Below are 25,795 nucleotides of genomic sequence, written 5' to 3' on the forward strand. Positions count from 1 at the left end.
TTGAATAAAACCTTGGTTGTATAATAAATCTCCACCTAAGGCTGTTTTCTTTTTTTAGTACTTCAAAATTTAATAAGAAAAAAAATACATACAACAAACTCAAGGCTTAAATATTTGTGCATTGAGGAAACAATACTGCTTACTGCTTGACTTCAGATATGACATGGTTTAAAACAGACTTCTTCCCATATGCTCCAACAGAAATGAATCCTTCCACATCAGATAAAATACTAGATGTTACTTCTCTGCTTCTAGCCAGCTCCCTTCTAGCTTGTTCCTGAGTTATCAGCTGGATCTTGTCAGACTGTCAGACCAGTTTCTGCATGTGTTGTATCATCCACAACACTGAACCTGATCCACAGTCTAGGAAGACTAGGAGAGCCAGTTGAGAACTTGTTTGCCTAGTGATTACAAGACATAATGAAGATGTTTAAGTGCTTATTCTCGTATCTAACTTTCAAAACATAACTACAGCAGATCAGCAGAGCCAATTATTCCAGTACAGAAGTTCTTCTAAACTAAAACTCAACATTTGAGTCCTATCAAAAACTATAGGAAAGTGGCAGTTTATGTTCCAATACAATTGTTGGATTTTCCATAGTAATTTGGGATAAGTGCTCACTGCATTCAGACAGGGTTTGTTTGTTTTTTCCCCATACAGTTACTTTTATTTTTCTCCCCCTTAAAAAATAAATAAATCAGTCTTACCTAATTGATTTTCCCCACCACCTCCTTTGGGTCCACCTAAAGAACACCGATGAAGAATAATACAGACACGTAACTACACCAAATTACTGTGGCACGAAGGATCATGAGTTGCAAGAAGTTACTCAGTAGCCTTTTTCCATAGTGTTTATTGCTAATTCATTTTATATAGCTTATTTCCAGGTGATGGGCAGCATAAAAACCACAACATTTCAAAAATTTAGTATTCATTACAATGTAATGCCTCAAATGCACTTTCTTACAGCTTCATCTTACCTAATTCAGAATTAAAACAATCCTGATCCAGTTAATTAAAACATTTTGCACCTAGCCCTTAGAACAGTCGGTTTTCAGAAGTCAAGCAACCATGAACCTGAAATTGACAATTACTGCATTTGATAGAAACCCCAGAAATCCTCATTGTGCAAACTAAACCAATTAACCTATTCTTTATTAGTTTTGTTCTAAGTTAGCATTTATTCTTTCAGAAGGAGTTGTTTTATCCTAACTTTCACAAGTGATGTGAACTATGAGCACTCAGGAGACTCAGGTAACTACTGCACTGCTTACTGAGACTGTGCACTGCATACACATACCCCAAGGTATCAGCACTGACAAGTAGCTTAGATATACAGTATATCAAAACTATACAAATGCTGAAGGCTTACATCAAGTTGCCCAAAGCCACGCTCAAACAGCTTTCTGCTTAGTACCTAACTACACAATTCTGATTTTAATAGCTGGACTCAAAAGTTTAATTGAGAAACAAAAAATGGAATGACACCATTAAAGTCTTAACTCCTTCATTTTCCAGTCTTGAATTTTTCCTTTGTCAGCAGTGATTTTGGTGGGGATTTTTTTTTTTTTTAAACTTTGTTTTAAACCTGGCAACATACATTCTCCTTATAACATCCCAGAGATGGCAGGGGAGCAACATGAACAAGAAGATGCCACATTCTTGAAGTTGCACATTCAAGTATAGTGTCCTCCATGAGAGCTTTCCTGGCTTTCACAGACTGCGTGGCACTTCTGATCAAGTATAGCAAATGAAAAGTAGAATCCCAAACCAAAGAAATACTGCCACTGGTTTACTAATACCATTTTCACACCCAGGTCCCTCAAAGCAATCTTGTTACCTAAGTAGTTACACTGCAAGTCTGAAGAGTCAAATTCCAAGAAATGAAAATATAAACTTAAAAGTTATGAGTATCAATTCTTCTAAAATGCTCATTAGTGACACGTTTCACCTGAACAGACAAATACACAGTTACTCTAAATTGATATACCACACTGTAAAGAAAGGTCCCAATTCAGCTCAGGAATCTGTAATTCCCCCTCTCCCTCCAACCACACAACTTGACAGAAGTGTTTACAGTAATAGAAAGCAAACAGAAGGGGAAAACACAACATTTAACAAGTGCATCTATATACATTTTGAACCTTTTCTCTCCTTGCAATTAAAGTGAACAGGCCACCAGGTTTCTTATGCATTACATGCATGTATTCTCTCCTTTACAAAGTACCAGTCCTATTTAAAGGATTCTTCAAGCATCAAGAAGAGTCATTCCACACTAACCAACAGGTGCTTTTACTGTGGAGGCTGAAGTACATTTAAATATTCTGACTGGCCCAGCTGGTAGGTTGTGTTTCCTCCACAGTCCACATACTGGTATTTCTCTCGAGATATTTGCTCAGAGTGGCCCAAGTAAGAAGTTGTCACTGTCACTCTTAAAAACACAGAACAAAAGAGATGGTTGTTTAGTAAAGAGCTACAGAGTTCCCTATTCTAAAGACACTAAGTTTTTAAAGAGGTTTCTGAACAAAACACAATGTTAGGAACAAAGTTTTAAATAAAGTTAAAAATAATACCAGTTTACACAAGCTACAGATTTTCACCGTAGGATAAAAAAAGTGTCCCCTAAGCTGAGTTCTATTCAGAACTAAGAACACTAGAACAAAAAAACTAAGGACACTACACTAGGAAGTAAATTGATTTCATTTTATCTAAGATACATAGGCAACAGAATGAAACACTTCTGAATAACGTTTCAGTGAGGACTACACGGCTTTAGAATTGTTGCCAACGAATAGGAAATTTCCATACTTACTGCATCATCACTACTATGTTATGCACTTTGATTGATGCTAAAGTACAGAAGTCACTGCAAAAAAAACAAACAGCTATTAGATTTACATCAAACTCTTATAAACAGTTATCAAGAATTGTTGTTTCAACCAGAAATTCCACTGTCTGTACACACAGTCTGTAGAGTCATAATAATGACAGCTAAAGCACTTGCACTGTCCATGAGCATGTACTCAATCTAGGTCTATTTATATACACAGTCCTGCTTTTACAAGTATGTTCACATGTGCTTGCTTGCATGCAATGCTTGCCAACAAAAATGTCTTGTGAAACAACATCCACTTTGTCTTTCAGAAGCTACAAGCCAATCTGAAGAACTACATCACATCATGTCTTCCTTGGTGAAGAACTCTACTATAAAAGCACATGCAGCATCATTTGCTGCAATTTCATTTCACATGACTGGATTTAAACATAAAGAGGAAGTTTCAACACAAAAGATTGTTATTCTAGCTTCAGTAGACTTTCATGTAAGATCAGCAATTTCTATTAAAAAACATCCTGAGGGTTTATACTAGCTCCAAAAATATCACCAACTTAGAAAATCCCCAATGTCTTCTTACAATAATTCACTTCTCTACTATGCAAAGTGATCTTTGCAGATTGCAACATCAGATATTGTTTTCTTAAAATATAAACTTTACAGACTTTATTTTCTGAGCTGTACCTATGTAACAGTTACAGAAGCCACCTCTTGAAATTCAGCTTCAAGAACTGCTGCAAAACTCTCATAGCATTACTGAAGTTAAAGCAAAAGTACAGACTACAGAAGAAGCATTCAGAGGGCGAGCAGATCCACAAGATTCAGGAACTTATAACTACTAGCACATCTTTAAGAGGTGACAGAAATACAATGCTTTATATTTGTTTGAAGTTAGCCTCCACATCCCTGCCTCAAACCTGTTTCAACTTATTCCAACTCTTCAAAGCTGTAAGGTTCTCTTATAGCTTCCCACTCAAAAGGGCTGCCATCCACAACTGTACATATCATCAAAGCCTCAACAGTTAAGAGCCCAGACTGAACAGAAAGTTCTCCTGTGCTGAAATTAACTCAATACTTGGTATTGTTATCAAGATATATCAAGCTTTCAAGCTATGAACAAAAACAGCTTAAAGTTTAAATACAGGCTTATAAATATTGCTTACCACCATGTGTTCTGAAGCATCAAAAATAAGAGTTAGACTCTAACTTGTATAAAATTAAATACACGATTCCTCTACAACAGTAATTTATGGGAAACTGATTAGTGAATGTATTACAGGAGGATATTTATGTTCCCACTCCTGAAGCACCCAGCCTATGCTAGTACCAAGGCCTAAATTATAGCTGAAATAGAGATACCATTCAAAGTCCTGAGCCACGTACAGCTGGTCAGTATATGAAACCAACAAAAATGTTTTTTTCCAGTACTATTAAATTCATGCAAAAAAAAAAAAAAAAGGCAAATCTCTGTAAACATATTTTAGCTCTGAGCACCATCACAACTTTTACCAAGACACAGACATATATTTAGAGGCTGATATGCTTACAACATGTAGCTCATTTCATCTTGTATCACTGTGGGCACCATATAGTCAATCTAAAAAAGTAATAGAAAAAAAAAAAATCAACTGAGCACAGTTAGATATGATTAACATATACCCAAATTCAAAAGCCCATCCTATTTACCTGTTTCATATCCAGAGGACCAATGTTGGTGATGTTGTTTAGTCGTGCTTTGCCAATAACTGTTTTTGAAAACTGAACTTGGGCTGTGATGTTTGCTACTTCAACAGAATAATAGTTGTTGTTTGTTATATTTAGTGTGTTCTGTAAATAACAAAAAGAAGCAAACAAAAAACTTGAACTTCTCATTCTTTTTACCTCAAGGAGCATACATTTTTAAACTTATGTATAAAGCAATATCTGAAATTATGCAAGCATACTCTCCTGACTTCTGAGGCTTTCTTGGGGTGAGGTAGAAGGGAAACAACACTCAAGCCCCTTCTCAGGGGTACTGCTGCAGAAGTTTGCACTTCCCAGCTTCACAACTCCACTGATGACCTCCTTCTCCTACAAATACTGACCTTCATTCTATTCTCAGTTATCTCCATTAAATTTAACAATTTCAGGACCTTTCCTCCATATCTACTTTGTTTCATTTAAAGACACTCATGAAGAATTCCATCAAAACTGTATTGAAAGAACTCCTTAAATTATTTCCTACCCACCTCAAAACTTTTTCTTCAACATCAGTTTTGACAGATGTACAATACGAGCTGCCAAATGGCATTCCTGTATCCATATATCACCCATATTCCCAATATAACCAAAGGAACATCAAAGTGACAGTATACATGAAATCAGAAGACTCAGTGGTAGCCTACAACTACAGCTTTATTAGCTACAGCTATAGGAAACAGTCACAGCAATTCCAGTTACATTTCTCAAAACGCTCATTGTATGTGCTGGTATTTCTTAAGGCACTAAGTTCACCAGGTAGCCCACAATTTCCATGTATATTAAACTGCCCTAGAAGCATCTCTCATTGCACATATTGCAAACATCCAAACAGATGGACAGTCTTACCGTAATATTTAAATATATTATACGTCTGCCCTGCTCATAGTTGACATAAACTGACTTCACACCAATGTATTCAACACCGACTGAGCGAGGAAACAAGAAAAACACACCCAGTCCAGAAAGTAGGAGACATACAACTACAGAAGCAGTCACATAGAGCTCTCTGTGGGAAAAAAGAAAAGCACATTTTAGAGTTAAAAGCACATTAGAAGAAAATAACACCACTCTTCTTGTTCTAGTGATAAGGAACATGACTAAACAATACAACTAAGTTCAGCCCGTTTCCAACTTCCCCTAATCTCCAAAGGGGAGGATAAGAGGGGAAATCATGCTGTACTTCATCCCACGTCACAAATAAGAGATTATTTTCTAATATAAATACAAGAGTATAAGTCTCAAAACATGTGGTTATCTCAACATTCACAAATTTGAAATAAACAGTGGAGGAAAATGTTCATCTGCTTTAAGACAGAAGCACTTCCTTTAAAGCTTATTTATAGTAGAACCTACCTCATTCTGCAGGAATCTTTAGCACACTGTGCTTGTACCAAAACATACCAAGAATAACACTTGAGATCTTTGTCAAAAAAAAAAAAAACAAAAAAACCCCCACCACTTTCTGGGAAAGCGTAGGGAATATCTTAGAATCCTGCTATGAAACTGCAAATCTGCAGTTAACCTAACACAACAGGAGGAAGGGACTTCAAGCAATAAAAATACACAAAAGGCTCTGTATCAGCTGCAGTTTTTTCAAAGTCAGAACACCAAAGGAACTGGTGACATGATAAACACTGACATGAAGACATCACACAACATTACCAACTTTACAAGACACAGTTTGATGACTGTGCACACACCTATTACTGAACAACCCTCCCAAGAGCTAGGAGTGAAGGCTGATAGTACAAGCACAGTTCTTTCAATACCAAACGCAAGAAAACAAATATCCAGTGATAAGAAGAATCAAGCAAAACCACTCTCTCCCATAAAATGCTAGAAGAGAATGTGAATAATGTAGATTCATGTATCATAACTATTAACTTACGTTCTTCTTGGCCTTAGTCTCTGATCACTGTATGGAATTAATGCTACCAGCTGGTTTTCCTGCCCTAGAAATAAAAACACTGTTTCAGAATTTAAACAAAAAGTCATTACTTTTGTTATTACTTCAAACAAGGAGTGGCCTTCACAACTTCATAGCAGTAAGGATGAGCATTCACATTCCATTTAATGGCTCAAGCAGAACATTGCTGTAGCACCTGTACCCATACCACTTTCTGAAATAAGAGTAGACACCAACACCAAGAGGAAAAAAAAACCCACAAAGCTGATGAACACTAAAACAACATTAAAATCTGCCTCTGTGCTGCACTCATGCACAGAAGGCAAAGCACCTCTGGCACTTCCTTCTCTCTCTCTAGCAAATGGTGCCAGGTTTCAGCTCTCTCTGTTAGATTGTGCAAAGTCAGGAACCAAGAACACAAGCACAGAGGATCTATTGAAAAACACATGGATTACATCTATCTTTATGTATTTTGTGATTTCCCATAAAAGAAGATGTAACTGAGATTCATCTATACCAGTACAGAAGCCTACAAACTCTGATCTGCATTTGCAGACACGTGTAGAATTTGACCAGCACTATCACTTAGCAAATCACGCAGAAGTGATTTCAACCTGAATCACAAAGCTGAGCCTTTCCTAAGCATGCAGTTTAAAACAGATTTTCAGTTCAGTGACCTTGTACTGAAAAGTTAAAGCTGCCCAAGTACCAAAATGCAATTTCACGTGAGTACTGAGCAGAATAATCATCACAGTCCATACTGCAGTCTTCCATACTAGCCACACAGTGATTCAGAGAATGCTTAAATTTCTCATCTCTCCCTTGATAAAACCCAAATATGGTTTTTTTCTTAAAACTGAGGAATAATTAAAACAATAGTCTTATTTATTTCAATACCCCATTTGAAGTTCCAGTTTTAATCAAGCTATTTGACTAAAATTTATGAAAAACAAGCACTTATAATATTGTCAGAAGTTTAATAAATTATACGGTTTGTATCCAAAAATCTTCCAGCTAAAGAAATAACCTTTTGAACACAGAAATCCCACTATTGTAGAATTTTTCCTTGCACTACAATGAGTAAAAAAACTTGCCAATGGCATTATCAAATATTTCAAATAAGGAAGCAAACAAACTTACTTCTCCGCAGTCTTTTAGTTAAGATAATTTTTGTTGCATAACTTCACCGTGCTTCCTATTTGAAGGATTAGGAAGGACTCAAAGAATACACTGTTGCATAACATTTAACAGCTACTACATAAATCCCTTCTGATTATTTGCTGCTGTTTAAATATCCTGTGCCCCAACACTTCCCTCCAAGGGAGAAAGTTATTTGTGAACTATATGAAAACTTAACCCAACAGCACCACATGTATCTATGCCGCATCATCTCTGTACAGCAGTCAGTTTGCCCAAGTTGCAAGTTAAAACCAGTTCTTTGAGCTTTTACAACCAATGTTATGACTATTCTGGATAATTCTGGATAAGAGTTCTAACAAAAACAAAGCCTTCCATCAGCTCCTCCCACTGGTAAAGGCACAAGGCCGTGCCTCAGTACACTGTGCAGGAGAGAGTGGTGAATGCAGTTTCTGATACCCTGCATTTTCCCTTAAAAGGTCAATTTCTAAATAGCTATACAGAAGGATTATCACACAGGAAGGAATTGTAATAGAGCAGAATATTTTATTCAATGGAAAGTAAAGAATGAAGGCAGCAAGTAAACAAAATCATCAGTCACAAAGGCAAAGGTGCAACGTACTCCTTCCTGCAGCAGCCAGAGAATGTGTGTGCCTTCCATGCCCAGCGTGGGACAAAGGGAACATAAGCAAAGTGCAGGGCACTGAAAACAGCGATGGCAAAAAAAGTAGCTATGTACAATCAGGGAAAAGTGCTGTAAAGCTTTCAATTTCTCCCTGGTATACAACAAACCAAGATTTTAATCTCCCAGATGCTCTTAAAAAAAAAAAAAAACCCAAACAGTACCTTGCCTATCAAAATCCTACAGACGGAGCTTCTCCAAATGATAACCTGAAGCTGTGGCTTCAAGTAAGTTATGACTCTGGATGATGTTTGACATGCACAGGATTCACCTGTCAAACCAGTTGCTCAAGTGTTGAAAAACTTGACATCTCAGCATTTTTGTTTAAAATACATCTGTACTGAAAGCATTCTTTTTCTGCAATGCAAAACCAAGGGATGCCCCAGGCATACCAACCAGCCTGGAAAAACATGTCATGTTTTAGAACACATTTTTCAAACAAGTTCCTGAGATTTGGTATTCAGTACACAACTTTAAGAAGCAGGCAATTCTCCTCCAAGTTAGAACAATAGCACTCCTTATTAGGTCATGTTTTGGGTGAGTATTAACTACTAACTCTGCACACACAACCACCTGTTTTCAGAAGTGCTACTTGTTCTAAAACTGTCACACAGCTTATACCTCCACTGTCCTGCTGCCCTTATGCCAATACAACTGGCAAGTAAGGGAGGGGCAAGACTGCATTGTTCCTCACAAGTTTTGCCATAAATAACCTCATTTTTATTAATTCTGATTTTTTTTTTTACATTAAAACATCAGATCAGCTTTAATTTATTCAGGTCTACACTCTTCTCCACATGTCTAATGATATCTACATGTAGAAGCAATTGCAAGTATTGAAAACAACATTGTGTATTGCTTCAAATAGTTTACAATTGTTACTTACTAATTGTTAAAAAATAAAAGCTCAGCAAAGTCAACCTGCAAGAACTAGAGATTAAAGCTGAGAAGCAAGGCATACTGCATTGCTTTGACAGGGAAAGAGCTATAGCAGGTGGTAGTCAAAGTTGATTAGATATACATTTCATTCACACAGGGTGATAACACTAAAATGCCTAGTGCTAAAAAGAAGATGACTACAAAATATCTTCACTAGGGAGTTATTTGCTATGGCTTATTATAGTTACTACTGCACGCATCTACGAGGTAAATTTATGGCTTAAAAAGAAAGAAACAAAGGGAACTTACCTCGTGGAATTCTTCCCGTTCCCTGGCAGGTAGGACAAGTGACACTGTCCCTTCCTGTGAATTCCACATATGGAAACTGTGACACATCCCCACATCTGCCATCCTCATTGTGCGATTCTGAGTGAACTAACCCATTCCTCATATTATCCGACACTGTACCTCCATCATAGCCATCTTCCTTACACGTGTGTATTGGTAGGTGAGAAAGAGATTTCCCCATTTCTAAAATAAAAGGCAAAGGAAAGGTTAAACTAGGGTGGATGAGAGGCTCCCAAGGCAGAATAACCTTCTGCTGACAACAAGATACAGCAGTTAAGCAGCATCAGAAAAAATGCCACAGGACACATTGATCTCTATGCAATAATTTCAGGACTTAACATGCTCCAGAAACCAGGCTCATAATGTTCAGCAGAATCTGCACACGCAACTGAGCCAATTCTAAAAGGCTTTTTAGGGCAAACGTGTTCTGAGAACACAGAGTCAGCTAGCAATCTCCAGGCTAGAAAGATAGATCTTCAGACGTTTTACTGATTTTAACGCAAAAGAGGATTGATTTACAGTAAAACCAAGGGGAAGAAAGTGGGTTAATGCTGTTAATATGTAGCATTTCTAAAAGCCTGGTAAAATACTCATCACAAAAACAGTTTGTGCTACCTATGTGAACTTCATAATTTTCTCACAAATGTACCTCTTCAGCCACGCCACTGGAACTACCACAAAATACTTGAAACCAAAAGCCACAATGAAGTGGCAGAAGTGGCAATCTTTCTAATTTGCAACAGGTTTAGAACAACTCAGAGAAAATAAATATATATACACATCTGTCCAGGAATGGTAGTCAGCTGTCCAGCTTAAACCCTGTAACCTCTTATAACTACCCAAGAGAAACACTAAGCACACAGTTCACTGATGTCTTGGAGAACAAGGAGATTTAGAGCAAGTAGGCAGAACTTTGTTTTTTCCACTGCAATTGGAATTTTTGCTAGTAATAATCACACTGGCTCACCAAGAGAGGAAGCACAAGATCAAAAGATCAATGCAAGTCAGACTACTTCAATTACTTCAGACAGAAAAAGATCTAAACTACAGTGATAGTAACATAAGCCCAGCATTAATGCATTGCAGTGCCACAAAAGCTAGGTGAACGTAGGAGGAGAAATGTAATTGAGTTACTGGCAGCAGGTCCCAGTTACTGCTTCAGCAAACACATGATATTTTATTATTTTTTATTATAAGAGTAATAAAACCCATACAGAAGGAAAACTACTTATCCTTCTGTTACTACAGCAATTTTGAAACATCCTAAGTTGAGGGAGCCATTCAGTGTAATAGAAATTATCAAAGTGAAAATTGAAACTACTGAGCTATTGAAAAAAGCCTTCTGAAAAAGCAGTTGAAGTTATTCCATGCACGGTTTTGCTTCCTATTATCCCTGTAGCTGACCTATAGCCTTTTTGCCACAGAACTCAAGTCCTGCAGCTTAGGTAACAGCTGCCACATGTGTAGATCAGTCCCTGGTCCTGCTGCATTACCTCGTTCAATTTACCTATTCTACTAATGGGAGACAGGCTATGCCAACATAAACAAGCAAAGATAGAACAATAAAAACAACGTAGAATTAAAAACAGTTGTTGAGGATCCAGCATCCAATATACACGATTTTGTGAGTTTTATTTCATACCAGCTCTAGCTGAGACTGAACAGCCATTAGCAACTGAAGCACATAATCTACTTTTAGCTTTTTTCAACAGGAAGAGAGTTCACACACTTTCTGATCACACCATGATGTGAACTGAAGTGCAGCAAGCAAAGATAGCTGAAAATTCATTTCACACCCTTGATTTGAATTAAAACAGTAATGCAGATGTATCCTTCAATGCCAAGCACACAAGCTTCAATAATTAGAATTTAATAGCCTTTTTCTACCACCAGTGATTTAGGAAATTAATATCCCAGTTTGCAGATGAGAAAACTGGCAATTTCAAGTGAAACGCATTCCTCCAGCGTGTTCTCTTCACCACTCTCCAACCACACAAGGAGCACTGAACCTTACAACATCTGACCAACACTTAAGAACACCTTGTTCTTTTATCCAGTGCTTGTATGTCAGACAACAGTTCTGAGAAGGAGTTATCTTGGTATCTGACAGCTTCTGCACTGTCAACAAATTCTCACACCCTACTTTCTTTTCTTAAGAGCTGTGCTGGGACCCAGCCTCTCCCCTTGAAACTGATGCATAAACTCCAGTCTCCTTAAACTTCTGTAAATCTCCCTTGAATTCAGAGTTTGTCAAGAGAGAGCTTTGTAAATTAAAAAACAAAGTCATGATAAGGTGGTCTCAAGTAAGACTTCCCCCTTCACATAGCAGACATTCTCACACCACAGAACATAACACCGACAAAACCCAAACAGTGTGAAGCAAATAAAACAACCACATCCTGAGCTATGCATAACATTTTCAACACCCCCTTTTAGTTTCTGAGCTTGGTGAAGTCTTACAGACTTTGACTCAATTGCTGTAGCTCTCCAAAGGACTCTGGATGTCATTGCTACACTGTATATGCAAGCACATAAAGTTGAGGTTTGAAACCTACTTATTTTTCATAACCAAACAAGGCTCCTAAGCATGGCAATTCTCCGTGGATCCATCAGCTGTGGCTGAATCACTGCTAGCAATCAAAACACCGACGAGAGGCACGGCAATGACTTGGCACTCACAAACACGCTCCGCGTAGGCACAGCCTCCCACCAACTCTTAGTGACAAAGAGCCCTTCGCAAGACCGGCGTTTCCAAAAAGGAATCAGCAAGCCAAGCCCCTTCCCGACACCGCCACGCTCTGCAGCCGGCTGCTCTCGTTAACACAGCGAGCCGGGCCCCCCTTCAGCCCTGACCGGTGCTCAGCGCAGAGCGGCCTGGGGCAGCTCGGCCAAACACCGCGGGTCCGCCCGCACCGCACCGCACCGCACCGCCGCAGCTCTCCGACCGCCCCCGGCTGGGCCGCAGAAGCCCCAGGCCGCCTTCTGCTCGGCTCCCGCCCCAGGCCCGGCCGCCCTCCGGCTGCCCCCGTCCCCACCTGCTCGGAGGGCCGGGCCGGGCTGCGCCAAGCACCAGGGGATAGCAGGGCCAAAGGCTCCTAGCGCGACGCTGCTTCCCCGGCCCTGAAGCCGGATCCGGGCCGTGCGCAGGCGCGGGGGGCGGTGCTGCTGCGGGCGGGGAGCGCTTGTTTGGCGGCCGCTGCGCGCTGCTGCGGGCAGTGCAGGGCAAGGGACTGTGCTTGCTTCTTGTAGGCACTGCCATTGTTTTCTCTTCCCTGTTTGGTCGGTGGCAGTGGGGGGTGAATTACCCCACTGCGCTCCTGTGGAAACCAAGTGCTGTGCTGTGACAGGCCGGCGTGTAGACAGCAATAAATAGGCACCGTGCCTCTGTCAGAGGCGGCCATTTGGTTCTGTAATTCATCGCGTTGTATAAGGATCTTGCACAACACTTGTGTGTTCGGGGCATGAGCAGCGTGATGTTTTCCAAGCGTTTTGCCGGAGCAATACAAAGCATATTGGAATGGGATGAGCTTAAGGTTGTTGCTTGCTCTCTCCCTGTGTGCCGGCAGCTGGGCTGTGAAATGGCTGCCCAGGCAGACCGTGCGAGGGGTGTGGGGCAGCCAAGGGACACGAGGCTTTGCAGTGGGGTACAGCTGGGGATGAAGGAGTTTGGAGGAGTGCAGCCCAGCTTGGGAGCCTTGGGCTGACAGCAGAAATGGATCAGGCCTGAGGCTGTGGGAGGGAAAGCCTGGAGGAGGCCACGTACCAAAGTCCAAGAGCAAGCATAAGGGTGGACTTCAAGGAAGTCATCATTGTGACAGCATGGGGTGAGCATGAGGACAAGGCATGGTTCCAGGCTGCTCTGGATGCTGGGATGGGGCACATGGTCTCCAGGACCTGTCCAGAGCTGCTGCAGATATGAGCTGTGCTGGCAGTATCGCTCATGTTGGGCTCTGTGTCCAGGAAAGAATAGACAAAGAAAACAATTTACCTGCAAAATTGCTCAGAAAAAAATGGGTTTGCACATATCTTCACCTGAGCCAATGTCACCCTGTTTGTTTTCTTTATCCTTGGAACTTCCTGGTGTTTTCTGTTAGTTAAAAAGGTCTTGTTTAGCAATCATCCTCACTCCTGATTAGCCAATTTGTGTAAAGGAGAGGCCTGTGTGCGGCTTGCTGGTGATTCCACCTCTGCAATCAGGCATGGTCAAGCATCTGAAAGTAGTGGCAGAGCTGCCATGTCATGGTCCTTGTCCCTCTTGTAGACCTTCAGCCAAGACTTCTGCCAGTCTTCAAGGTTCCTGAAGTCCCCATCAATGCTGCCAGTGCAGTATGGGTGACCATGGTACTCTGTGGGGTTCCTAAATACAAAATTATATTGAAGAATCTTAGAACAGAGCCCTGGCTTGTTTGGAACCTATATGAACATGACATGTTCAGCAGCAAATTTCACATGATGTGAATTTCGTAAGCCTGGCTACTGGCTTCACTGGATATTGACTTCTGGTTCTGTCTCAAGTTTATATTGATCCACATCAAACAGTATCAGTTTACAGCTATCCAAACAGGAAATGAAAACACAGCCTTTACCTTTTGAATAGTATCAGACAATAATGTCAGTCAGACGCATTGATCTAACTCATTATACGACAGGAGACGTGAGAAGTAAGTATAACAGAAAGGTTTTTGGAATGGCTTTGGAAAGAAGTCACACTGAATTTCAACTACTCAGAGTTATTTAGTCTGACAAAGTATCTCAATAAAAATTTATTCTCTTAGCAAATTTGAAATACAGTACAGTCTTGGATCGAATTACATTTTTACACCTTTGATTGCAGCAGCTTTCATCCAACTCTGAAACTAATCTAGAAGGTCAAATGCGGGTCAGGATGTTATGTGGTTGTCTGAGACACTGTTTCTCTTTCCGTGATAGGTTCCAGCAGCTGAAATCTGCAGGAGATTTTGAGTCTGTTATTTTAAACAGTAGATTGTTTTGTATTAATGAGGATTCCAAACTGCCATAGCCTTTCCTTCTGTAGCTTTGATACGTGAAGAGGCCTTGCCTTTTCCTCCTCTCCTCTCCTCATTTGTTGTAGGCTAAATTAATGCAATAAGAACTGAGAGTAAGCAATAATATGAAGGCCCTGTAAAGTCTCACACTCACTATGCAAGTTTGAAAAATATGAGAAGTATGTGGTATTACTGATAACAAGTTGTACACATTAAATTACTGAAATGTGAGAAGAGATACTTGAAAGTGTTACTGAAGTGGGCCACTGAGCTTGGACTGATTGAAACAAAATACCTGTGGTTATAGAAGGGGTATTTTATACATTTTACACTGTACAGCATCCAGTATTGCCAGTTCCTGAAACTGATTGGATTTTGCTAACTACCACTGATTGGGATTGCATGCTTAAACACAGATACATAAATTAATGGGATTAAAACGCGTGATAGGCAAGTGGTGTACAGCATGAATGGCACTGTGAGGGGTATGAAATGGCAACAATCAAATGACAGGAACAGAGAATATGAGATCACCTTTGAACTGAGTTATTGGACAGCTGCATGCACTCTTGGTTCTCACAGATCACTAACCAGGTGCATTTTATACTTCTAGTAGCACATCAGTAAGGAAATCCAGGTGATGAATCAGCTTACAAGTGGAGTTTAGTGGCAGGGATTTGACAAGTGAGTCAAGCTCTTGCAAGAGCTGGAATTAACAATCTCTAGAGCAGTCAACTGCAGCAGTGTGCAGGCTCCCAGTGCATACCTGCATGACCTCAGATGTATGAGAAACAAATTAATTTTAGTTCTTCAACCCCATCACATTGCTTATCCAAAGAAATTTCATACTAATAGCATTTATTTCACCCATCAGAAATATAAGCTACTAGTTTGGTGAGCACTGAAGCTAGTGCAGTCTCATTTACCTCTCAGAGGAGTATTTACCCAAATTATAACAAAATAACTGCATACACCTCGCATCTTTTCCTGCAGAGTATTCTGACAGTAGCATGCACACTGCCACATTCACAAAGAGAATTTGATATAAGTTTCCTTACTGGATAGAAAGTTATTACACATTGACTTCCAAACATTCAGTCCCTTGTCTCTCTTCTGCTTGGTTATCTATCTTTACAAAATTTGTATAAACTTCCTTATCTCTCAGACTCAGCTGAAACTGTCACACACCTTCAAAGTTACTGAGTGATTGCATAGATTTTGTTTTCATACAGCCTGCCAGCCTGAAAATGCGTGGCATGCTATCTGAATGCTGAGCTAGATATGGCATTTTAACTCCGTTTTTATCTCCAACCTGTATCCTAACCTCCGCAAAAATCAAATGAAACCCAAAGGACCTAAGCAGCCAAAACCCATAAAAATAAAATAAATAAACAAATAAATAAATAAATAAGAAGCAACATAAAAGCAGTGATTTCTATCTAATCTAGAATATAAAGCGGCGATGTGGGAGAGTGTGGGTACTGACCAGTTGGTGATAGGAGAGACAGCACTTAAGAAAGCTTGTAACCACCAGTTTATCTAAGGCAAATCAGGCTTTGCAGAACTGTTACAGCTGCCTTTGTGGACTGCTTTCTTCCTCCATCTCTATCAGCCACAGGAGTAATTTTTTTAGACTTCTATCACCTGCTCATCATGACACCCAAGAGAAAATGGTGATACCCTTTACTCCGATTTTCTTTTTGAAAAACTCAGGAAAGTGAGGTTTAAGTTATCCTGATAAAAATTAAAAACAGCTACAATTTTTATTGATTTTGCCCTTGATTTATTACGAAGGCAACAGTCTTATTTTGTTCATAAATCATCCTAATCCCAGGATACATCAAACTGAGCTATACAATAGTTGCAATGCACATGTAGGTGTATGTAATCTGAGGCAACCCTACTCCAGGCACAGAACAATAGAATTCATGGCTCCTCCTGTTATTTGATCAGCAACATACCAGTCACTACACCCTAGTACAGCTGTGGCTGTACTGAATGTTAAGAATTAAAAATACGAAGATCAAAAAATTCCACTGTCTTAATTTGGTCCAGATTTTTAAAAGTTCTGTTTGTGAAACATCCCTTTTTCCCCCTGTGAAGAATTCTCTGTATTTCAGAATTGCTAATTTTAATGGTGTTTTGTGGTAAACACTTTTAGATGCATTTAATGCTTGAGCATAGTGTGTCAGATACTTTAATTGCTACGTATTTTCTGATGGTATGGCCTGTGCTCTGAGTTATTTTGCATGAATAAAACATAAACAGCCTTTTATAACTGATGTATTTCTGATATATTGCACAGCTACTGATAACTGTCATTCTTGCAACACTCCACAGTCTTCAGCAGTGTGTACTTTATAGTTTCTTCTTGTTCATTACATGTGTGCAAACCTTAGATTGTGCATTAGTTGACAAATGAGATGATTATATTCTGTAGATAGATGAAAATTGAATTAGAATTTGTGCCCAGTCCTCCACAATTCTGATGCTGTAGATTAACTATGGCTTGCTTACTGCATTGTGTGCTTCCAGTAGTTGGAGAAAAATAGCCCATCCTTACCCTGTTTGTATATTCTCACCTTCCTTTTAGAGAGGAAAACAAAACAAAACTGGAAATTCAAGAAGCTGGATATTGATGAGGAGAAACAAAAATGACAATAACTCACAGATCTAGACAAAGAGTAATAAATATTCCAATTAGTTGGGTGGAGGACCAAGTGATTATTGTTTAATGCTTACCAACATGGAATGATACCTACTGAACAGCCCCACTGATATTTGACTCATCTAGTTTACATGTGATCTGCGTTGCAATTTCTGACAGAGGAAAGTGCGAGTAAAGAGATTCTAGCTTTATTATTTCAAATTTGTGGCTTGACTAGCTTTAACCAAATGGGCTACATGCAGTTAAAACTTTTACTGGGAGGCTTTTACACTTGCTCATGATGTACAGTGGAATTAATGGAACATTTTGCCCTCTACCATTCGAATTTATTTGATTTTAAAATATATAAAATGTACTACTATAGATATTTGGGAAAAGTAATGACAGTTGTGTAAGTTTCTTATAACTTTGAGGAGAACTAACTTCCTGCATTAGGTAAGACGTGCAAGTGATGATAACCAGTTCCTCACTGGCTTTGTCAACACAGTATAATTAGTATTTTGTGATGCAATGAAATTTGTTTTGTGCTATTGTTATGCTGTTATGCAACTTTTTTGATAAACACACACACACAAATCCACTTGTACCTTTAAGGTTTCCATGTTCTTTCCCTAAAGCCTTTTGGGAGAAGTCTGGTATTCTCTTGCCTTTAAGGCTGGTTTGAAGATTCAGGAGCCAAATATAGAGCTTTGTACAATTCATGCCATCATTTATACATAGAAACTGGTCTATGGTATAAGCAGATAACTGAATATGCAGCATCAGGAACATGAGTATAAACAGATAACATTGAGGAAATTATTTCACACACAGCCTGAATACTTCCTGCCCCTGGCTCTCTGAGTTAAATGCTTTTTATAATAGATATTGCAACAGTAAATATAATATTCCTCAGTAGTATATGTCTATTCAGTATTCTACATAGTATAGAAAAATGATAGTTCAGTGATTATTTAAAATAATTTGAAGTTCCTTAGCCTGCCAGAAAACCCACCTGCAGATATGTAAGTATTTTTGGACTAATATTCAAAACATTGACAGTATAAAGGTCTCCTCTTCCCAGCCACAGACAGCCATGCTCAGCCCTTAGCCTCTTCTGAAAACCTGCCAGGTAAGGTGAGAGAAGATGTGATTGTTCAATTTATTTTTCTTCTGGGAAAATGGACTGAGGCAACCAGTTCACAGGGGCTTAATAAAAATATGTAAGTCTGTTTTAAGGGACCATTCAAAGATCAGTACTGTGCAAGTATGTTTTCTTTCTTCAGGAAAATACTTCAATAGTCAGATTTGCTGTACAAAAGCAGTTCCACTGTTTATGTTTCTATTCACAATAGAGTAATATGTTAGGCAGAATTTTAATGGTTACATATAGAAGAGATGAAATTAGAAATTAATATTTTGTCTCCTCATAATCAGAAAAATAATCTGTGACAGAAAACATGGTCATTTAATTGCAATGAAATTATCTTAATGAGTATAATCTGTTACGTCTGCTTTTTTGTCTACTTTTGCATTACTTTGAAACAGTATCCTATTAAAATGCTTTTCATTACTATCATGACAACGATGTCAAAACATTTGATTGGAAATTTAATCACCCTATTAGTGTCTAATGTTTTATTGCAAAAGTAGTTTGGCCTGAATGGCTTTTTTACAGAGTACTTCGCTACAGAGTAGTGTTTCTAGTCACTACATAATGAAGAAGTATTCATTCCTCTAATATGCAGCATAATTTTATTCATTTAAAAAAGTAGAGGATTCTATTGCAACAAAGAGCAATGCCATCTTTAAACAGGATAATATCACAATAAATTATCCTTTCATTCTTTCCTCTATGACACAGGAGATAACTTCTGTTGTTGCTGGATGCCACTATAGTGATATGAAGAATATGGGCTTACCTGCTTGAAGAGTAACTCCTTTATTTTGTTTTGTTTTGTTTTTTCCAAAAGATCCACTTAGAGATGAACACATTTAAAACCTGTTGAGGTGTGGAGGTTATTGGAATAACAAAGAAATTCTGGAAGGTCAATTTTTTTTAATGGAGGTATTCACAATTTGTTTAGAAAGTGAGAAAAATTCACTGCTGCACTGCTGCAATGCAGCCACTGAAATCTCTAATTCTGGGAAAGTTCATACTCAAAGCAGAGTGTTTGGAATTTCTGTGAGCAAGAAGGTTTTATCTCTCCATTGGTTTTAAGAGACTGGAGAACATTTTCCCAGACTGCCAATTTGATTTGTTCTTGTTTTGTGTTCTAAGAAGACCATTGTTCTCCAGGGAGGGCATGCAGCCAGTGCAAGGCTATATGGAACACGAGGATATCTAGCTAACAGCTTCTCAGCACAAAACAGAAGAATGAGAGGCAAGAAAAGCAATAAATTGAATATTCTGAGGAAGAGGAGATAAACAGGACAATAACAAATACGGGAATCCTTAGGTTGCTGACTGATAGGCCATTGGAGGACCTGCTGAAGCATAGCCTTGAAGAGGTTCAGCCAGAGCTGTGCCTCTGTTAAGAATAGGGAAAATGGGGTTATCATAGATACCTTAGGAATGAGGAAACTTTTAATTGGGTCTTTGAGAAGACTTGTGAAGTTCTGTAAAATTTACTGTGGCATGTTTTAATGATTGTGGGATTGAGCCGAACTTATGGCATGCTTAGGAAAGGGGTGAAATGTGGGGAAAGGAAGAGGTGGAGGTTGATCAGAAACAAGTGGGAAAAAGGAGAGAGAAGGAGGTAGGCGGGTTGGTTGCATTTGAGCAAGCCAGTAGCCAGTGAGTATGTCTGGCCAAGCCCTGTGCTTGATTGTCCCTGTGTTGTCCATTGTTTTATTAAACACTGTTATTCCTGTCTATTTATGAAGTGAATGTGCCTGGCTGACTGATTTTCGTGACAAGTTAGCTGGTGACTGGGACAGGAGTACCAGCTGCTGAATGCAGAGACCATTTGCCAAAGCGACCCATAGGTCTGGGAGCTGAAGGCCACAGAGCTAAATGCCAGAGATCCGCGTGCATATGTGAGATGTGCTAGCAAGCCCTGAGCCAAATTAGCTGGTAGGTTAGAATATGATCAACCACCTGAGGTGTTCATCTTAGCATGAGTGCCTTTGGTTCAAAATGGCTGCTGTGGGAGCAGGGGCGAGCACTGCTCTCCTCATGTTGGCCTTTGTTGCCAGATGTGGGTATCTGCATCTTTGGACTTCCTGACTGCTGTTGGATGTGGGAATGGAAATGGTGGTATGCACATCAACAGAAAAAAATTCCTGGGGTCTTGCAGCCCACATAGCTCAACTTCCCTTCAGCTTACCTTACCAGCCATCCTGATCTCCTTTTCCCCATGCTGGCTTTGTAGCCTACGTTATATCTACACTGTGTCTATTCTGTGTGCAAACATAAGATGAGCTGCATGTCAGCAACTTCAGAAAGCAGTCATCCGTATGGAGAAGTCTGTATATCTGCATTTTACAGCTTTGCTTCTTAGCACCTTCTCAGAGGTGGTAATATGATTTTATAAACATACATATACCACAGGATTTTAAAGTTTGACTTCTCAGAGAATAAATTAAGCTGATGTGCAAATGCAGTGAAGATTTCAGAAATGTCTATCTGAAATCTTAGTGCATTTGCAGGAGCTCTATTCATATATTACAGCTGCACATTGATTTAATATCTCATTTCAAGTCCACCTCATGGATCTCTGGGAATGACATAGCTTTTGCTGTCAATGTGATCAGGCTGAAAAGTTGCTTTTCTGTCTTCATTTTTGTTCCTGAAAATACACTTTTGACACTTGATTTGTGATAGCTGACACCTCGCAGCTGATATATGACTCAAGAGTTAAGAGGCACAGGGCCAGACAGAATGAGATAGCTATAATCTCTAAAACATACAACACTCTCTGACACCAAGTGTGAAAATCATCAGCGTGTATGTTCTGACATATGGAAAAAAAATACTAAAATGAAATGGAAATTTACTTGAATTTTGACTCAGAGCTTTCACATTTTTTTCCTTTTCTTTTCAAGGATGTAGAAAACAGAGTTATATTTCTATATTGTATTTTCTGTGTTTTGTATTCACTCCTGTGTTCCTACAGATACAAAACCCAAATTAAAGAAGGGGAAGAGCCACCAAAATACCGTAAAAAGTTCCATGAAAAAGCAACTAGAAATATATAGAGGAATATGAAAAAAAAAAAAGACAAAGAAACAAAGATAAATACATGATTATAAGCATCAGTGCAATCAAATCTGCTACATACGTTTTGAAAGCAGCCACACTCATGGTTTGGAGAGTGAAATTTGAGTGCATGGCAAAGGCTGTTTCAACATCCTTGAATTACAAAATTGTCATGATGTGTGAAAGAGATCCCCAACTACACAAAGGAAAAAAAAAGGTCAGAAAGTCAGAAGCCAAATTTAACTCCACTTTTGCTTATTTAGTTGCCTCATGGGTTAGAGATCAGAAGAGAGACCATATGTCATTACTGCCCCAAACTGATCAATAAAGCAAGTTTCAGTAGAAAGAGTAGACGCAAAGATATACCAGGTGGTTTGTTTCAGTTAAACATCCTTGAACAAGGACCAAAATCGACCACAGTGTCAGGGAAAAACTTGCTTCAGTCCAGTATGAGATCTATTTTTCATTTTGACGTAACAAAGAGAAGCAGAATTGTTTGGCTCACTAGAGCCTGGATTATGAAACTGAGATGTTTTATGATCCTGTTGGAATGGTGTCAGTCCCACTGAAGCTTACTACTAGCAGTAGGAAGAATACTGCTTTATAACTGTGTCTTAAAAACAAGGAAACTAGTGCAGTATTTTATGGAAGGTTCTCTTCTAGGACTGAATGGCAACTGTGCCATGCTCCCACCTGTTGTTAGATTTGAGTTATTTTGTTAAATTTTGAAGTTTTCGTAAGGGTTACAACATGCACGGATGTCCATTCTTTCTTGGTGCAAGTTTTTAAGTCCTGATACATAATAAGTTATACAATTATCTAGATGTAAGGGGCTTAAACTTGGCTATATTTGCTCTTGTGTAACAAAAGCTTCAGTAAACCAGGCTACTTAAACACATGTAAAGATGTCACTTCTCTTAGCAGCCTGGTTATAGCTTTGGAAAAGATTTTGAAATCTACTAGCAATTGTAAATCAATACATGCCGATTAAATGTACATTTGGCTGCCAGTTTTAATTTGTTCTGTATTTATTTTCTCAGGTTTGGCTGCTACCAGCTGTTTCATCTTTTATCAACCACAAGCAGCATAAACCTAACAATGAAAAATGATGCAAATGTAACGATCCTATTGATTGAACTAGAGATTCCTCTCCTTGAGAAAGATTGAGTGTACCTATTGAAACAGAAACCACTTAGGTAATGGACTTAGACAAGCTAAATAGCAACTAAAACTCCCACAGAATGGACAGCATGTTACATGTCTCATGGGGATATCCAGATAACAGTCCTTGTCAAAAGAACAGAACTTGTACAAAAGTTATACTTCAGAGAGGCTAAAAGTGCATCCTCATGGCCTTCACAGCTTGGAATAGTTCTGATAAATTAAGATGAATGTGGTTTCACTTCAAGGTACTGAGCACAGTTTATAGCTATGGTTTTCCTCAACCTTAAGGAAGATACAGGCTCTTCTTTCCCATCCCTTACTAGTTGCGTGTCTATGTTTCCTGTGGTTTGATTTCAACCTTAACCTGTTATCCTGGACAGCCAGAAGGCTGTGAATGCGCAGTGCTGTAGAGAACAGAAGTATTTCCCTTTAGGAGCAAATAGGGAATACTGCCTGAACACATTATCTACTGATGCATCTATATTGCCTGAAGGAAGTGCTATTGTTAATAAGTGACTAACTCAGCACCCAGCTCTCTACAGCCATTTCAAGATTCTGCTTTGTTATAAATGCTTCTGTAGACAATTGCATCGGCACAGGAAGTTACCACCTCTGTGATGCTATCCTGGTTTAAGTTAAAAAGTATGTTGGAATCTTTGGTTCATAAACTGGAAATAGCTTTCTGCTTTTATTATTTGCTACTTTAGCACAACATCTCTGCCTTCACTATTTCCCATTGCTGGAGGCAATTGGCTTGATCCTTTAATGCTCAGCCTCTTTTTTTTCCTCCCACTTGAACAAATTATCATTCTATTCATGTGTTCAAATGAAATTTTCTATCAGCCTTTTCAGAGTAATCATAATATCCAAGGCTGGAAGGGACCCACAAGGATCATTGATTCCTGCTACTGTTTTCGCACAGGACCACCCAAAATCTAAATCCTATGTCTGAGAGTGTTGGTCCAAACGCTTCTTAAAGTCTAGCAGCTTGGGCATATGACTATAACACTGGGCAACCTGTTCCAGGTTCTGATCACCCTCTCATGAAGGTGTATGTATATCTGTGTATATCCACACAGGCAATACGTTTAAGGTTCCTTCTTTCTTGGAAAACTATACTAAGGATAATTCCCAAAGAGCACTTGGAGGAAGCAACTCTCTTCTTACTTTCTGCTTCTTCATTAGCAAATATATGTTCTGCTGTTGTTGATATTCAACTAGAATATAAAAAGTCAATTTAAAAAAGATCAGTTTCATCACAGATCAAATTGCTTTATTGATTAAGACTGAGAGAAGCGTAACAGATCAGTGATGCAGAGAGCACAAAGCTGAACTGTGCCTATTTAAGGAAAATATTTTACCTCCAGAAGGTATGATTAATATTCAGCTTTCATTAACTGAAATAATACAGGTATATAATGTCCAAGAGGAGGCCAAACCATAAGCATTCTGCTGGATGTAACGACTGTACTATAAGTACCCCTAAGACCCAGTTTATCAGGGTTCATCAGTTCTGTTAAGACAGAGCTGGGGGCTCTGCATTGCCCTTCCCAGTGCACTTGGCTCCAGCAGGGTCAGAAACTGAGTGCAAAGCCAACTCTGCTTTCCACTGACACTGAACTCATGTCTTCTCCTAAAGAGAGCCTTTCAGCACGTCTGTAGGTAGACCTCTATACTGCATATCCAGGTTCCCACTGTACTGTGGCTGATCCAGTGAATTCTTCTGTAATTCCTCAGTATCACCTGTATGGATGGCCTTGCTCGTGTTTTTGGCATAGTTAATCACAATCAACTATGTTACTCACAAAAATAAAGTCGATTCTGTATTCCAGGTCAGGGTGCACATCTGGCACTTACTCATGCCCTCTTTCCAGATCATGTGATGCCTATCTTAGAGTTCCCTTTTGCTTAGCTGTATGATTATGACTCATTTATAGGTTCACATCCACTGTGCCTTACAGTAACCCACATATTATTCAGTGCTGTTACTTCATCAAAGTGCTTTTCAGAGCAATAAGACAGCCACAGCAAGTCAACATTCAGTCTTGAAGAGAAAAGCCTCATTGGTGCTAAATATTTTGTCTGCTTGTTCTGCTTTCCTGCTAGACTGCTTCCATTTTCTTACCCTGGCTTTGTATCTGAATTGCATCCTTATTATATCACTTAATCTTCATCAGTTTATCTCCATATTAAGAGTGTAAAGGCATCAGAAACACAGATACCTTTTAGCTACGTCTTTCCTGAAAAAGAAGTACCAAGGATGCAGACAACACATGGATTGTGGTGTGATGTTAAGGCCTCACTCAGTGACTCATGAAGTATTAACTAGATCAGACAGAACAAAGCTGGGCCTGAGCATAAGTGCATGGAATTATGGAAATGTGGTTTACAAATCGTTACAAAGGCCTTATTCTAATAAGCATGAAAATTAAAATAGATACAAAATGCTATATAGTACATCAGTTTCAATTACGTACAAATGGTTTCATTCAGAGCCTGGGGAAGAGCATGTGCAAACATATTTTTCAGCTCTGTATGAAGATATGATGACTGGGATAGAAAGGACCAACCCTTGATGAACTCTTTTAGGGTCTATCCTGATAAATTTTGTAAGTCACATTATTCCTAATCAATCAGTGTTACCGGTCAACTGTATAAAACAGAAAATGTGATTAACCATCAGTGAAACTGTATAGAGGCAATTTCACACTGTATTGCAAAGTGTACAAAATTCATAAATGATAAAAGAGAAAATAATGATTTTTTTTTTTGGTGTTTGCTTGTTTTCCTCCAGCAACAGGCACATCATAACTACACATTGTAAGAATATGGTCAAAGATTTTGATTGAAATATTGTTATCTATTATAACTCTTGATAAATTATTACACACGTGGAAGTAGTTGTATCTTAAAGTTTTCTTTCTGTCTAATAGTATTTGTAATTTCATAAGACATCCAGTGACTTGGATTTTCTGCACCATGCAGTTTCTACCAATAATCTCCCAAATTAATGCTTGACATCAAATAATCATTTATTCTCTGATGATGCTACTAGTTGGCAACTCAGTCTTCTACTGAAAAACAAAACAAAACAAAACAAATACTAAACAGAAAAACCCAGCACTTCAGTAGGTGAGAAACAGGCACAAGGCAATTGCCACCAGAGATCTTTTTAACTTTGGTTGATAGGGCATCAGTATATCCGATTGCTGAGCCTAATTATAGCAGTCAGGAAAGGTTTTGCTAAAACA

The 25,795-nt window shown here is 38.9% G+C and overlaps 1 protein-coding gene and 1 long non-coding RNA gene across 2 annotated transcripts in view; both read right to left on the minus strand.

Moving 5' to 3' along the window:
- Positions 1 to 25,795, minus strand: part of LOC136058636 (uncharacterized) — a 418,135-nt gene that overhangs the window by 181,633 nt on the left and 210,707 nt on the right. The window lies entirely within an intron of this gene.
- On the minus strand, positions 698 to 12,648 carry TMEM106B (transmembrane protein 106B). Its single transcript, XM_065752261.1, has 8 exons — positions 12,562 to 12,648; positions 9,488 to 9,709; positions 6,463 to 6,526; positions 5,421 to 5,580; positions 4,521 to 4,661; positions 4,382 to 4,431; positions 2,814 to 2,867; positions 698 to 2,432 (listed from the first exon to the last, which is right to left on the minus strand). The coding sequence occupies exons 2-8, from the start codon at positions 9,705 to 9,707 to the stop codon at positions 2,294 to 2,296; spliced, it is 828 nt and encodes a 275-aa protein (XP_065608333.1). The 5' UTR covers positions 9,708 to 9,709; positions 12,562 to 12,648; the 3' UTR covers positions 698 to 2,293.

The sequence above is a fragment of the Cyrtonyx montezumae genome, unplaced genomic scaffold, assembly GCF_038088225.1.
Source record: "Cyrtonyx montezumae isolate F1298 unplaced genomic scaffold, pur_monq_1.0 scaffold_8, whole genome shotgun sequence".
NCBI classification, from domain to species: Eukaryota; Metazoa; Chordata; class Aves; order Galliformes; family Odontophoridae; genus Cyrtonyx; species Cyrtonyx montezumae.